This window comes from Trifolium pratense, linkage group LG6 (assembly GCF_020283565.1).
Source record: "Trifolium pratense cultivar HEN17-A07 linkage group LG6, ARS_RC_1.1, whole genome shotgun sequence".
Classification (NCBI taxonomy): domain Eukaryota; kingdom Viridiplantae; phylum Streptophyta; class Magnoliopsida; order Fabales; family Fabaceae; genus Trifolium; species Trifolium pratense.
The window spans coordinates 31,299,374-31,316,771 of NC_060064.1; the positions used below are offsets into that span (position 1 = coordinate 31,299,374).

Below are 17,398 nucleotides of genomic sequence, written 5' to 3' on the forward strand. Positions count from 1 at the left end.
TCGACCCTTTTATTAAAAGAAAAAAGTTACAACATATTTTGGACAAAAATAAAGTTTTCATAGAGTAGAACTACAACTTTTAATAATAATAATAATAATAATAATAATAATAATAATAATAATAATAATAATAATAATATTGTTGTTGTTGTTAATGTATTTATAAGAAAATAACATGCAACTAATGTGACTAATTCAAACGGTACAAGTCATGCTATTTTTCATGTTTTTTTTACTAATGTTATCTACTAAATTACTAAGTTCAAGGGTAATTTAGTCACTTTTCCAAAATGAAGTTCATAAGTATAGAAAAGCCAATCACAATGATATAATGCAAAATGCATGACAGGTTTAAAATAATATATTACTATGAACATAACAACCAAAACCAGAAGTAAAATATTTCATGCTAAAATTCTACCGAATCCATGAGTTGAGAAAAGTCTGCCTAAAGTTCAATATGTGAATTTGTCGTAGAATCTAATTGAGGTTTGTTAACTCATTCATACCCCAACAAAATGGAGATCCTAAATAGACCTCTAAAAAAACCTACCGAAAATTTACGACTAATGCATCTTAACACACGAGGGCAAATTATTTAGCCACCATTGTACGAACCTGCAATAGTTACATATTGTTTGTGCATATAATATGAAAAATTCATAAATCCTAACTGTAGACAGGATTTGTGATGTGGTGTCCAGATGAAACTCAAATAATAATAAAGTATATTACTGGGCAACGATGAACACCGTTCCAAGAGATGTTATCAGACAACATGGGAAACCCATATTCATCATCAGACACCATCTCCCGAGTATTATGTGTGAGACATGTAACGGCCCCTACCAAATTTGCAAATACGGTAGGCACCTGACTATGTCTGGTTTTTCAAACTATAAAAAGACCAAAAAAATGGCATTAAGTCATGATTGAATGAATGGCTTCTGACTTATTTTCCTTACTTATATGCCATCCTAAGTTCCTAACAGATTTTCATAGTAAATGAGTTCAATAACTAACAGATATATTGGTAAAAACCTAACAGATTATTCAATCCATGGACTTTGACAACATGAGAACTAAGAACAAGAACAATACATTGCAAATAAATTTCTGGTGATTAACAACTTGCATACCAAAACAGTAATTAAATTATAAAGCAAATGCAACGAGTAACTTCAAAATATAAATTGATGTCATGAAAATGTTGTCAAAATTGAATACACCAGAGTAGTAATGTATAAGGATGAGAAAGGAGTCTTAATACAGGATATATATCAACTATCTTAGAATCGAAGGATTAGCTCTGCTCAAATAAGCAATTCAACTTAGATGATACCAATTTTGTTGGCAACATCCAATGCATCGTAATCTGGAGTCAACCGGACATAGGCTTTCTTAGTACCATCAGGCTTGCAAAAAAAGAAGAAATGTGGTTAGGAGTATATCAAAGGTAAATTGTTTAGTATTATACTGTGTACAATACTAATATACTGAAGCACTCTAAATTCAAAAGTAATAGAAACACATTTTTTAGGTTATTTTCATAGTTTTAGCATATTCATGTCTAATGCTACAAGTACATACATTTGCTAACTACTAGACATAACCAACAGATAAAGCAACTAGTTGCATTGCACTACATTCAGTTGGTTAACCGGGGAACAAGTTCAATAATTAAAATTTACATTTTGAAAACTAGACACATTATCATGTTCATTACCTGATCAAAGTGTTCACTTTCTTAGCCTGAATGTCATGCATTTTCTTCACAGCATCTTTAACTTTCTTTTTATCAGCACGGAGATCAACAATAAAGACCAGTGTATTGTTATCTTCGATTTTATTCATTGCAGACTCTGTAATCAAAGTAAATTTAAGAATTTGATAATGGTCCAACTTGTTTCTTGGTGTTGCACTAATGCGGGGATACTTAGGGTTCCCTTCCTTCGACAATGTCTTTGGCTGGTGAAATGTGACTGTTGTTCTGATCTTCTTTGCTTTCTTCTTAATCACTGGCCCACCTGATTTCACAGCCTTGGCCGTCTTAAAGGCTTTAGCTTTGGGATTCATTTTTGTTTGCATTGTCCACTGCACAGTAATGATAAAAAAACAATCATTTCCGTGAAGCCAATATTGTCATCTAAGGGCTTGTTTAAAAAGAAGAAATATACATCCAAATGTCATCACAGCCACCCACATACAAAGTAAGATATGAAAATGAATATTGAAATTGTTGTTAGAAAATAAACGGGGCATAAGCTTCTACGTAGGACAATACATAAGAAAATTTACATTGAATTAGACCTGTTTCCAAGAATACCATGGGTGCCCATGAAGGAGAGGAGATACTTCGAAAGCAATCATGCTTAAGTCGGGGGCTTTTCGGATGTGTCTATAGCTGTCCTCCCACATTTTAACAACCACGCATCCTGTCTCTAACTGGGACAAAGTTATGAGCATCTGCATGGGAACATCCTTTATAGAGTTCTTATTTTATGCAACATATGACTGTCCTCCTAAAGAACATAAAGCTCAAGTTCATCTGTTCCAAAGCATTTACTGCAAGATGTTGCAAATGAAGATAGAAATGTACAATTAGACCGCGTTGGCATCGATCTCTCATAAACATGATCTTGAATCAAAACATCCATGATTTCTTGAGAAAAGAAAACAGCAGGTGCCATGTAGGCATATGTCACTCTCCAGTAGCAACTATTCACCATTCCCTCAAGCTTGAATCAACAATGAGGATTCTCAGTGCATCAAAATCAAAGTATTACATCCCCAGCAAAGAGAAGGTCACATATCTTTCCCTCTGTGGAAAGATTTTCCTGAGAACCAAAATTAGAATGTAGACTCTTCTTTGCTTTCCTATGAAGTTCTGCTTCAGAATATCTGCCATTTCTTTCTAAACCAGCAACTAATATATTATATGTGCCTGACGTTGGACAAATTCCTTTTTGACACATGATTTTATAAATTTCAAGTGCCTTATTAACTCTCCTAGCGGAGAAGTAAATGCTAATTAAAGCAGTGTATGTAGCAGTGCACTTATGATTATCAGGTAATAAATTGAAAATCTTCATGGCAATAGATGGCTGCCTAGCACAACCAAGCCTATAAATTAAAAGTGAAGCCAGATAAATTCCGAGAGAATGCCCTGCTCTAGTCATTTCCACAACAATTTCTACCAGTTTGGGAAACTTATTTGATCTGGTTAACAAGCCCACTAAAGAAAGATATCCTGTCCTCTCGATACTTATTCCCATTGTTACACTGTACTTGAAAGCTAACAAAGCACCATCAGGTCGACAACAATTACAATTTTCCTCTATAATGGTTGAGATAAACTTATTATCTAAGGATATTTTCTTATCCATCATCCCGTGAAGTAAGTGGTCAATAGCAACAAGATTGTTATTTTTCAAAAGAACATATAAAAGCTCTTTATCGATACTAGCAGAAGAATCAGCAATGACTGTGTTACTGTCATTTGCCTTCTTCCTAAAGCTACAATCCAAATAAAAGTGTGGATTGACTTGCCTTAGAAGGGCATTGCTCTCACCCGCAATTTTCAAGGCTTCCATTGCTACCACAAAAACATTGTAACGTAGAACAAGACTGTTTTCTTTCATATACCGAAGTATATGGGTCATGAACACAGTACCACCAACTTTAGAACACTTCTCAATCAGAATATTACATGCAGCTTTATCAGGTTGAACTCCAGCCTCTTGCATCCTTTCAAAAATCTCAAGAGCGTCTTTGCATTTTCCTAAAATCCACAAAAGCAAGAATTGAACTTTACATAAACAAAAGACTAAACAACAAAGAACAAATCATAAAATATAGCAGTTAGAAGTTTTTCAATTCAACTTGTCAAAAAGTGCACTGCATAAGTTCATTTCTAGATATAAAAGAACCTACAAAAAATGACACTTTTATCCTCGTAGACAATATAACAAACAGGTTGAAGGCATTACTAACCAGCACCAATAAGATGGTCCATAAGAACTGTATAAGTATAACAATTCGGAACAGAACCCGATTGAATCATCTCCTTGTACACACCAGTAGCTTCCTTGACTCTGTGATTATCAAACAGAATCTTGATAAAAGCAGTATAAGAAACAACAGTTGGGTAACAACCCTTTGATTTCATTTCATCCCACAAAGCAATTGCCTCATCGACATTCCCAGAACTTGAAAGCCAATGCATCATGGAAGTATAAGTAACAGAATCAATCCTAATCCCTTTCTCCTGCATATGATTAAAAACATGTTTCATGGAGGAAATTCTCCCAGCTTCACCAAAAATATTAAGCATGGTTGTGTAAGTAAATTGATCGTGTTTGAACCCTCTGATACGAGAAGCCCAATTGAAAAACAACCATGCTTTTTCCATTGGTGGGTGTGATTTCAGAACCTGATTTACCGTATAAGAGTCCCATTTCAAAGGGAGATTTTGAAGCTCTTGTTCAGCGGAATCCCAAGATGAATACTTTAGGGTTTTGTAAATGTTCCCAATTATGTGTCTCATGTACTCTGTGGGAACAGGAGAATAAGGTGAACAATCCTTCTTCTTCTTCTTCTTCTTCTTGGGAGTGTTGTTGCGAAATGGAGTGATGGATTTGTTTGAAGATGGTTGTGTGCATTGATGAAGGGAATGAATGGTTTTTGTGGAAGAAGAAGGAACGAACATGTTTTTGAGAAATCCATGAAGCTTTGAAACTCTGATTCTGGTCATTGGTGTTGCTGATGAAGCTAAAGGTTAGGTTTGTTTTTGTTGAGAATATCATATGTGGTCCCGTTAGCTTAGTTCTAGGAACATCGGACAGGGACATCAGACTATATGTGTAAAATTGGGTTCGAGTCCGGGATACTTCATTTATTTAGGTGAATTTTTTAGCCACTATACTAAAAAAAAAATCATCAAAATTTGCTGAGTAACCCCCTAATTTAATATACAAATATTTTTTTTGCCTAATTAAATAATTAAATAAATATTTGACAATAAATTAATTAAATTGGTTCGAATTTTTTGTTTCATGTTCGAGTTCATAAATGTACCAAAACAATGAATATTATCTCTTTTTCCATTAGTGAATCTTTTATCTTTTCACAATTTATCACCATGTTACTTTTTCAAGTTTATAAACCAATCAATATTCGCAATACAAATCAAAAACATTTCAACTAAACTTCAACTTCATTTCTAAATTTCAAATATCACACAATGACTTCAAGTAAACATGTCATTGAAGGTGAAATTTTAGGAGTTTTCTTAACTATATATCTTATAAATGAGGTTAGCAAATTTATATATTATATTTTGTTAACACTATCCATTTTGATATTGTTAAAACGGAAGAAGTAACTAACTATTTTGTTACTTCTTTTTTTTGAATCGTGATATGGTAAAATCAATCCAGATTTCTTTAAGATACTTGACAACTATGAATTTGAAGATACTTGAAAGTTAATAGATGAGCACGAAAAATCTCATCAACTTCTATTCAGTGGAGACTATTGTCATCCATTATTCACTAAGGATTGGAATAAACTAAGAAATATTATTCCATAGAAGGACCTACTGAAATTTTAATTTCCTATTATGGTAGAAATCTTTTTACAATTAAAAAATGTTCTCAAATTACTTCTACATCACAAATTTGAAATTCCTATTTTTTATAGTCGAAGTACAGTTGTTGGTCAAACAATTCATTTTGATCACTACATTACAAAAAAATCTTACTTAGTAAGTACAAGAAAATTGATAATATCATTTTTTTTTTCTTTTTTTTCATTTTTTTATATTAACTATGACTATTACCCTAGTAATGTTAACCTTCACAAAACAGATTTTGGATTCACAAATTCATGACTACATCAACAAAAATGATTTTCAATTTCTTGTGCATTGTGAAAAACAAGGGGAAAAAATTGATACCAACATTATCACTGATTATTCACTTCAACCATACTCTTACCTTGAACACAAATGAAAGATGTTTTTGCACCCAAAACAACTTCAAAATTGGAGACTACATCCATTTCAAATTTGCATGTGTTCATTATATCTCAAATGAACAAAACCTCCACCACGAACTAAGTTCACACAAGTTACTTGAAAATCAATGATCATAAAAAACCATCCATCAATGGGCTCCCTCTAGAGTTTCCTCAAACAAACTTCATCATCAAGTAGTAACTGGATTCTAAATGGATTTTTAAATTACTACATTTTTCCTATTTGATTAATAAAATTCGAGCATGCATCAAAACTCACAAAAATCAGCCTAACCACTTCAGTTCTGGCCTTGGATCAGCTCAATATTACTAGTAGTCTGCACATAAATGACATAGCAAAGTACTTCTAAAATAATAATTGCCATAGATGTCTATCATACAAGCATGTTTCAGTAATATACAATGTGCAACTAAAACTATGTGATTTTGTTATAATGAAGGACTTATACAACATTGAGCTGTTCTATCAATTTATAAATTCTCAATAAGGGATACATTTAATGAAGGATTTGAGATTATTTTCCTCCTTAAATAACATGAGAATATTTAAATAAAAATCAGTATGTTGCAAATAAATGTCTAGGTTGAAAATGTTAAAGCAATGTAGAATCAGCCAAGCTACATTGGACCCATTGAATGGCAACCTCCTGCAAGTAACATACAAAATAGTTAGTCATCATAATGCATGCATATGTGAATGACCACGGGCACGCGCACACAATGGCCTAATTTCCAAAACTATCCAAAAGAATTTTCATTCATGCACATTTTCTAACAGGCAGCAATCTTTTGATGCTTGAAACAATATTATTTATCTTTTAGAGTGTGTTTGGATGGAGGAATGTTTTGAGGTAAAGTAATGTTTTGAGGGAATTTAAATTCTTTTATCAAAATTCCCTTATTTGGATGATTAATTTGAATTTTTTTCCCAAAAAATGATGAGAATTTACGAAGTGTTTTGTCAAAGTTAAATTTAAGGACTTTCAAGTGACATCAAAAAGCTAGGAATTTGAAATTCCTTCCTCCCAAATGTTTCAAAATTTTCAAATCAACCTCTATAATATTTTTTAAAATTGCAAATTGGTCCCTATTTAGCTTTTTCCAAAGTCAGCAATTCATAAATAACAATGAACAACATATTGAACAAACACAAAACGTCAGAATTGCAAGTGGCAGGGGTGACCTTCACACAATTCCCGTGATACCACTGTGTGAAGGTCAGCTCCGCCATTGCTCAGAACATTAATAAATACAAGTGTCTGTTTTGTCAGCTGCAATTCAATTGATGACTTCTTGTGTTTGTGCAATCTATTATTTATTGTTATTTATGAATGGCTGACATTGGAAAGTTGAATATTTTTCGTAGAGTATGTTTGGTTGGAGTAATTACAAATTTTAGAGGATTTGAAATGCTAAGCAATTCAAATTATTGTATTTGAATTATCTTCATTTTAAAATGTGTGTTTGAATATAGTAATATGATTTTTATTTTTTTTAATAATGGATTAATAAGAAATTTCATTGTGAACATTTTGGGCCACTTTTATAAATTTGAAAAGTTTTGGATCAAATTTAAAATTATTTTACCTCAAAACTTTCCTCCATCCAAACACACTCTTAATGTCTATAGACATATAGATGTCTAAAGAAAATCATCAATTACTTCATTTACAAGGCAAAATAACTCTTTTAGAATTGTCTTTATTGCAGTAGGAGATGGGTGGAATGACCAATTAAAGTAGGTAGTTGAAATATAAATAAATGAAGACATAATCAGAAAAATGCAGTTAATACTCTACCCATATTTTGAAGCAACAAATATGAGATGAAGTGAGTAGATACCATAACAATAAGTAACATTTTTAAAAGGTTTTCCTTTTCCATAGAGATTTAATGTATTATTTCCAAAACTTATAAACCAATTTAACTATCTATAACAAAAAACTAAGATTAATGCAACTGTATTCTTCTGAGACTGATGATTTTCATGGTATCGAGAAGAGAAACAATCACACAATTAATGTAATGCAACATTCATCAAAGTAAAGGCGTGGATACTAAAGAAAAACATGAAACAGAATCAGAGCAAATTGTTCAACATGACATTTATGCAATCAGTCCATCAACATTTGCTACATCTAACTTAGATGTACTTATTCATCCATAGAGAAAAAATGTGTAAAAATGTTATTTAACAGTTGATACAAACAGTAGATAAATATATAAATAACCAACTTTTATCATGATAAATTAGTCAACATAAAGCAATATAAGTAAACTAAATGCTCAGAAATAATAATAATAACTGCTAGGAGGAAGCCATTTGTTACCTCGCTGGATTTCTTTTCACAGGGGAAATCATATTAGAGCCTTCAAAATTGACACATAGAGACAGCTGCAGATGAAGGAAAGCTTGCGAAATTTACTTGAACCCAGGTTTCTCCTAGTACTACTTGTGCTACAATGAACTCAGCAAAGCAAGGAACTCTTGCGGTTCTTCATTCTCTTTAACAATCTATTCAAGAATAGAATAATTATCAATATGAGAAATGAAAGCATTCGCAACAATCCAGTGCATAAAGCTTAATTCAATCTAAGTGGAAATAAAGAAAAAAACGAATGGAAGAATATAACATAAATCAACACAAGGGAAGGATGCTGAAGGGTTTTTGTTTTCCACGTCTTTGCCGCAATAAATAAGACTGATTGTGAACTACAATTATCGCCTTTAAAATCATTAAAGCTGATCATCAAATTCACCCTTTTTTGAGTATTTCTTCAAAAAGTAAAAAAAAAAGAATGTGGTTTGTAGATATATACATTCCAAAAGCAGGCCAATCAAATATCTTCTGCCTCTTACATTAACTCGTCAATAATTCAACTCTAAAAGAGGGAAAGAGAGACTTCCTGTTTTGGGAGCCGAAGAAAATACTACAACTTTTTACCAAAAAAGCATGAAATCAATTCCATTTCATATGATTTGAACTGCGGGACATTTATACAACAACTTCGGAGCAGTCCATTTATATTATATATAATATGCATGTCATGATTGATGCAAATTGATTACAGTGTGAGGTGATAGGGAGATCGGATAATATACCTTAGTGACTGTATTCTTCGGCAAATCAAACTGAGCAAGGAGATCACAACCAATTTGGTTCCAGTCAACTGCTCCAAGAAAATCAGACTGTCTATCACTATCTAACTGAGCCTGTGAAGTATCCAGTTTGAAAGAACTCCCTACCCAAATATACAAAATGTTTCCTGTATGCATATGCATGCTTGGAGAGAATATGACAAAAGCAGCCTCCGAGCCCAAATGATTTGCACCAAAAGTCTCAATCTTTTCTAGACTGGGCCAGCGATATACTAAAGTTCGTGTCTTACTACACTGTAACGAGCCACTCTCATTAGCTCCCCTTGATGAGGTAAAGTTCAAATCTTCTCTTGAGAAACTATGTCCCAAAGGCTCAACACAGTTCCTGAGAAGTGGTGATTCCTTGCAGCCTGCGCTATCAACAATGCCTGGACGTGATGCCAGCTCACAATTCGTACCTTCACCTTTGACATGGTTGGTAGAATCAAACAAATAATCTATACTGTCTGAATCTTGCACACAGCTAAAGTTGTTGTTAGCAAGAACACCATGTTCCCGACTGGAACGAATAGTTGATGGTTTATCTATTGTTTTTGTGTTATTATTCATTAGGGGTGGCAACTTCAAAGACTTGGATAAACTACCTCTGCGTTCAGCAATGGAAGTTGATGGTTTTTTCAATGATAAGGAGGCAGCCTGAGAACATGGATGTGATAACTTGACGCCATCAATATCTGTACACTTAGACGTTGGTTGAGAAGTAGAATTTGACGAGAGGGACAAATTAGAAAAGCTAGACAAAGATGAAGATACTGGAGAAACTAGAGTGGAGGAATCTGGGGACAAATCTAACAAAAACTTTGAGTGAGTGCTGGAATCAGAAGAAACAGAATCTGGAGAGACAAAAGGGGGTGAAGAGGATGATGATAAAGTTGATGATGTTGACGACATTGAGGGTGATGGAAATTGTTGAATTTGTGATGTATGAATACACAACATGGAATCTGAATAAACCCGTGGGAGGGATAACTTAGGGGCTGAGACAAATTCCTTCACATTAGGAGAGGAACCTTTCCGCCTTAAAACACTCCAACTACTCTCTCTTGCAGGAAGATGTGTTTCATGTTCATTCTCTGATGATGCAAATGGAGGCACAAAACCTCCCACAATGGCTTTTCCAAAAACTTCAAAATCCACATCATATGCATCAACTTTCCTGTCACCAGGAAAATACTTAAGACATGGTTTGCTACTTTCTTCTTTACTGCCACCACTCATGTCCATCAAAGGCAAAAACTTCGAAAAAGCATCCCAAAAATATGGTGGTTCATCACCTTCCTTAATCATGATAACCGATCCTTGCACTCTCTCATACCGGACAATCTGACCCGCAGCCCCTCTAGCATCCCTTTCCATGATAGCTTCACATTTCTTACCTATCCAAACATATATCGCCGAAGGAATATGCACAATAAATGCACCCCTAGAGTCCAAAGCAGACGAAGACGGATCTGTCAACATCTTCGGAACAAGATGCAAAGGATCATACGGCGAGTGAGGAGCAATCCTATACATTCTCAACAAAGAGCTAGGACTAAGAGGGAATGCATGAACCCTTTTCTGACACTGCAATAACTGACAAGCAAACCCCATATTCGGATCAGCAATACCTCTCGCCGCCTTCACAAACTGAAAAGCATCATCGAAACTCTGTCCTTCCCTCCACATAAGGTAAGCAATAACAAGAGACGTCGACCTGGACACCCCTTGACAACAATGAACAAACACCCTCCCATTCTTTTCCCTAACATCCTCAAAATAATCAAATACATCATACAAAATACTAGTAATATCCTCACTAGGACTATCTTGTAGCCACAAAGTCCTATACACAAAATCAGCTTTGAAATACTCAGGACACACAAAACCTACACAATTCAAAACATGAGTAATCCCATTTCTTTTCAAAATTTCCCTATCTTTAGCAACAGCATCACCACCAAGATAAACATGTTCAGCAACTTTAGAACATTCCTTATCGAAAAAAGCAATCTTATCTCTCTTCACAAGTCCACCATTATTCCTACTATCAGGATTATTATTCTGCTGAATTGTAGACAAATCAAGTTTCAATCTTTCACCATTGTTATTAGTACTATTACTATTGCTACTACCATTACCTCTCCCACCAGGAGTAATAGGTGGTTGTGGCCACTCCCCGATATCGTCGGAACTCGCTTTCGGCCACTCATCCAAACTCCGGCGAGCAATCGAAAGAGGCTGAAGAGGCGGCAAACACGACGACCGTGCCTTACAATTTTGCTGCGACCTAGGCGTCAACGGCGGCGGAGGGAATCTCCGGTTGGTATTCTCAACACCGGAATTGGGATCTGAGAAATTCGATTCCGATTCTCCGGAAGGGTTTGCGGCGGATGTACGAGCGGAAGACCACGAAGCAGAGCGCCAAAACATTTTTCGGGAATTTGAAAGGTGGCATGGAGCTCGAGCATCGTCGTTACCCACCATGCCAAATCGGTTCGTAATCGCAACAATTTGATGGGTTTTGAACAAAGATGGAAACTTGTTGAAAGAGAAGAGAGAATTTGAGGAGATTTTGTGAACCCTAACACTAGATTCTAACCCTAGAAACTAGGTTTTCTTCGATAGAACAAAACGGTGCGCATTGAGGAGAATTTTGTGAAATTGAAGCAATCTAATCTAAGGATGAAGCATTTGAAAGAGAAAGAAAAAAGATAAATTGATAGAAATTTTAGTGATGAAAATGAAAATAGGATTTGGGAATCTTGAAGTGAAAAATTAAAATAAAATCAATCAATCAATCAAATATAAAATGAAACAACATAAAAATAAAAATAAAAAAGGATTTTTTATTTTATTTTTTGCTGTAATAATTTTATAAATTTTGAAGATGGGTGATTTTGGGATTTGAAAGATAGGTGTTTTTTTATTTTTATCTTTTTTAAGGGAATTGGAATTGGGAAAAGAAGGGGTGTTGAGTTGTTGAATGAGCAAGGAAGAAGAAGTGGTGTTTATAGGAGGGAGGGGAAAGGTTGAGTCATCTAAATAGTACTTGTATTGTGTGAGAGAGTGTTATTATTTTCATGTCATTTTTTTTGGTCAAAAGTAATTAAATTTTATTCCTTTTGTGTTTGGAGGGCTTTTTCTAATTTCTTTTTTGGTCAAATATGAATCTTACTTTTTTCTTTTCTTTTTTTTGAAATCGACTTTAGGAGCGACTAATTCGATGAGACAAAGTCCATCAAAATTGACACCAAGTAAAATCAAAATTGAGACATTGAAAAGAACATTTTTCAAAAACCCAAATTAGCACCAGACCAAGTGGAGTGTTGAAATATGAATCTTACTTACATGGATATATATTGGTTATCTATAGAAAACTAATAAATAAGGTTGTAAAAAAAAAATAAGATTTATTTTTTTATGTTTTAAAAAGTTTATTTTTGGCATAAATCTGATCTCTCCTATCAAATTTTTCTTTATTTAGTACTCCCACCGTAATAATATATAAGCAAATTTTATCTTTTTAAGTTTATTGTATAATTAATATATCTGATTTTTAGACCATATATATTAATTAAACAATGAAAAGGTAAACTTTGCTTATATATTAAGTAATATCTAAAACATTAATCAAAACCCCTTTCAAAATAAAAACATTAATTAAAATCAGGAGCGGGAGAGGTGATTTTTAGTCAAAGGTCTAAAAGATAAAAATTCCAAGTATGAGCAAAGACTCAACTATACGTGATATACCTAAGATATTTAACTTAATGAGTTCTTCTTATGTTAATGAGCTTCGTGACCAAAAAAAAAAATGCGCTTATTTTAAGACGAATTATTTGGAAAGTTCAAGTTTGATTTCTAACAAAAACAATTTTTTGTTAGACTGTACTTACTTTGCGGCCGAACTCTGGATTACAAAGACCACTTACCTTGAGAATCAGAAGGTTAATTAAAAAAAAACGCATCGATACATCATTTAGCATTATTTTTTTTTAAGTTGTCTAGTAAATAGACTTACACACTTTAAATACAAAAAATAATAAATTATGTCTTAAAGACACACGTTAAAGAATATAAAGAAATGAGAAATTATATTTTAAGGATACATGTTAAAGACTTCAATATAAAAATATTCCTTTAATTATTAGTTGTCTCTATAAATTACTAATAGTTTTAATACATACTCCCTCCGGTTCTTGGTTAGATTAAATTATTTGACACTTTGTTCTTTTTCATTCTAGGCACGTTTTATGCTTTTTTAAATAAGAAAAATACTCGTATCCAATATCTTTTAAATAAAATCATCTCTGATAAGAAAAACATTAAAAACAACTAAATTTTTACCTAAAAATAGTTGAATCAACAATCCTTTCCAAATATATCCTTCAATGATATTTGTGTTTCTTTCAAAAATGGTTGATCATGTGAAGCTTGATTAGGTTAATTTGTAGTAAGTCATTGAAACATATATTTGTATAAGCACATGACAGATATTATAGGTGATCTTTTCAGATTGTAAAACGTTGGTGATCGTAAAAGTCAAGAAAATAATTTAACCAATATAGATAATAAATTGAATACTAATAAATAAAATAAGAGTTTAATGCACATATATCGTGAGCGTAAAATATTTTACACCGACGTTCAATAAGAAATAATATTTCTTCCATATTATATAAGTAGTTTTAAAATAACCATATAAGAGTGGGGTGATGTGGCAAATTGATGGATTTTTATTGGATATATATGTAAAAATATTTTACACCGATCATGCATATCCATTAAATCCATAAAATAAAAGGACACTAACCAATAACCATCCAGCCTTAATACTTACAATATGTCACCTCCACATGTAAATTTTATAATAATGCTCCACATTGTCATTTCTACATGTAAATATGTAGCATATATAATACTCTACAATATGAATTTTTAACATATTTTTTTCTATTATGAAAAAATTATAATTTCATTATATGTATGTGCAAATTCACTTAAATATTCTTCAAATGTAAGAGCTTTATTATAGATTCATGAGTCTAAACATTAGTGTTACTAAAGTAGTCGACATGTAAGCCACTAAATTTAATCTAATGATGAAGGGTTTGAGTAGTATATTAGGAGTCGTAGGTTTGATTTTCAACTATTTTTTTATTAAAAAAATGTATTCAGCATGTACAATTTACATAAATCAATTTAAAACTATATGTTTATATTTAACATTACGGACCCAATGCATTAATTATTTATACAACGTTTTCACATTATGGCTTCAAAAGTCTTCCATTATAAATAAGACAAACAGTGGACAATGAAAAATGATTGAGACTGATTAGATCAATACATAAATTTTTTGTACCAATTGTCAAGTGTATCTCAACTCTTATTAGCCATATATTGAGGTGTTATCCAAAAGAAATCTTATTTCATAGTTATGTATCAAGATTCAAGGGGATAGAGAGGCCCACATGATGACCATAGTCACCAAGTGAAACCAAGAAATCAAATTTGAAGTCTACGACTCGAAGCAAAAAAAATTCAACTTAGTAGCACGATCTTAACGTCTGTTTGGTTGGAAAGAAAAAAAAGTAGAAACGAAGAAAAATACAGAAAATAAAATTAATGCATGAACTTATAAAAACAAATCTCAGTTCAAATTCATTTTTTGATTTTCATATATATATTTTTTTTTTCCTTTTCACTTTCTTTTCTTCCGACTAAATGGACCCTATTTGTTTTAAAAAAACTAAATGAACCCTAAATATATGCAAAAATTAAAATAAATGTCAACGGAGTAAGTTGTGCGAAACTAAGATGATGAGCATTTTTTTTTACAAGAAGATGATGAGCATATTACTCGGCCAACTTGTGCTAACGAGGTAGAAATGCAACTTTCATCAAAATGTATATTCGAGACCATAATGGAGGTTTTGTCTAAGCTAAAACCTTATGTTATTCTCCATTGTTAGTGTAAAAGAAGGTGAAGCCTATCAATTGTTACAAGTTATAAAGCCGGTTAAAGATTTGGAATTGAACAATGTCATTTTTTAACCGAATGCAAAGGTGGTGACAAACAATTTTAATAAGCTTTTTTTCATGACTTATCGTATTTTGGTTGTATTGTTAAAGTATATTTTGAAACTTCATGTTGATTGTTCAAACTCATTGGTTGAATTTTCTAAAAGGCAAACTAACGTAGTTGTTAATGAACTAACTAAAACGACTATGTATACAATTAATCTCAAGTGTTAGAGTTAACGTCAAATTGTATTATTATTTATTGATGTTATTTCTAATTAATGATACTCCCTCCGTCTCGAAATATAAGGGAAAATAAGTCAACAAAAGTTGATGTATTTGGTTAAAAATTTGGACTAAATACATCAATTTTCGTTGATCAATTTTCTCTTATATTTCGGGACAAGGGAGTATAAAATAAGTTTATTTTCTAAAAAAATAAATAAAATTCTACAGTATACTTGTAGTGTGCACCGGAAGCTATTTACTAGTAGTTCCAAATACAATATTGATTGAGTTTTGACTTTCATGACATCTTGTCATCACAAACTATAAATTCTATATTCACATGATATTCATGATGATGATTAAGAAAACGATAGGATGATGGGTCATTATGCCTTTGTCTCTTTCATTTTTTAACAAAAGGGACAATACATTTTCTAAGACATTATTTTCAACTTATTATTCTCTTATGTATTTTAAAATTCATATGGATACAGAGCACTTCTATTTTTATTTTATGTTTTAACTAAAACCCTTTGTTTTAAAGATTTTGTTTAATGTGCACACAAGTAAAATAATCTTGTACATATTATGTACAAGTGTATTTTCACCATTAAATCAACAAAAATTGAACTCATAATTTTATGGGGAATAGATTAAGTGCTTTTTTTTTTCTTAAAAAGATGCAACACAAGGACTTCTCAGGAGGTTACCCATCTTAGTACTATTCTCGTCCAAGCACGCTTAACTGCGGAGTTCTGATGGGTGCTTATCACCGAAGCAATTTTTGTTGATAATGGAAAAAAAAGAAAGGAAAAAAAAAGGACTATGATCGATCAACCAACAATAATCACCATTATTTAAAATTTAACTTTTTCTCTTACCAAAAAAATAATATTCATGTTTTCTATAAATTAACAACATTGTCCTGACTTGAGCTATTTTAGCTTCAACCAACTCCTTTAAGAACTTAATTATGCTATAGGTGTACAAGCCGATGAATAATTTCACTACATTTATATATCACAGTTTTGAATTCAGAATTTTAAATAGTAGTAATTGCTAACTACAAAATAAAAAATTGAAGCTTTTATATGGAGACAAGAAAACTAGTGATAATTTTTATTTTTATTTTGAATATATGATTCATAATTTTTATATATTATATATGTTGAGAGTCTCGTATTTGAATAAAATATGACCTAAAATATGTTTATAAATCGGAGACATCATCCACCTTACAAGCATATTATAAAAATGAGTTAGAGACAATTTAAATTCTTAAAATGATATCAAAATGTATTCAAGATTTGTTAAGTCACTCAACTCGAATTATAAATATTCAATAGTGTGAAAGTTGTGTATTGAGAGTCTTCCATTAAATGAGATACGACATAAAAAATGTGTTAATTTTTTTCCTTTCATAAGTTCACTCTGTTAAATGATCTTAAATCTTGTCCTAAAAGCTAGCTCGAAAGATGAGGGTGTCCAAACACATTTATACACTCAACAACATAGGAACATAAGCAATGTGATACTCCAAACAACTTCAACACCCACCCCATGAGCTTAAATCTCATCTTCAAGCTCAATTACAACCAAATACCCAATTATAGGCTTTGTCTAAAATGAAAGAGCGAGACAAGTGGTGCACGGTGCACCACTTGCCAATAACTCTACAAGGAATACGAATTTAACAAAATTCACTGTTGGATTGAAAATTTATATTATATAGATCATCCATACAAAAAATTAAAAAAAAATTGAAAATCATTTGATGTGTTATTGAGACCCACCAAGATTAATGGTATTTCATAAAAATTCATAAACCGTTAATCTTGGTGGTCTCAATAACACATCAAATGATTTCAATTTTTTAAAAAATTTACATGGATGATCTATATAATATAAACTTTCAACCCAACGATAGATTTTATAAAATTCGTATTCGTTATAACATTTATTAAGAGT

At 32.1% G+C, this 17,398-nt stretch overlaps 2 protein-coding genes across 3 annotated transcripts; both read right to left on the reverse strand.

Moving 5' to 3' along the window:
* Positions 1-1,176: 1,176 nt before the first annotated feature.
* Positions 1,177-4,835, reverse strand: LOC123891526 (pentatricopeptide repeat-containing protein At2g01390). Of its 2 annotated transcripts, XM_045941406.1 has the most exons (4): positions 3,994-4,835; positions 2,311-3,781; positions 1,727-2,094; positions 1,177-1,415 (listed from the first exon to the last, which is right to left on the reverse strand). In XM_045941406.1, the coding sequence occupies exons 1-2, from the start codon at positions 4,751-4,753 to the stop codon at positions 2,775-2,777; spliced, it is 1,767 nt and encodes a 588-aa protein (XP_045797362.1). In that variant the 5' UTR covers positions 4,754-4,835; the 3' UTR covers positions 1,177-1,415; positions 1,727-2,094; positions 2,311-2,774. The 2 variants fall into 2 exon arrangements, with proteins under 2 accessions (XP_045797362.1, XP_045797363.1); XM_045941407.1 differs by having other exon boundaries at positions 1,727-3,781; positions 3,994-4,795.
* Positions 4,836-6,380: 1,545 nt separating this feature from the next.
* On the reverse strand, positions 6,381-12,286 carry LOC123891525 (protein-tyrosine-phosphatase MKP1). Its single transcript, XM_045941405.1, has 3 exons — positions 9,140-12,286; positions 8,367-8,551; positions 6,381-6,683 (listed from the first exon to the last, which is right to left on the reverse strand). Exons 1-2 carry the CDS (start codon positions 11,660-11,662, stop codon positions 8,495-8,497), a joined length of 2,580 nt encoding a protein of 859 aa, XP_045797361.1. The 5' UTR covers positions 11,663-12,286; the 3' UTR covers positions 6,381-6,683; positions 8,367-8,494.
* Positions 12,287-17,398: the final 5,112 nt, after the last annotated feature.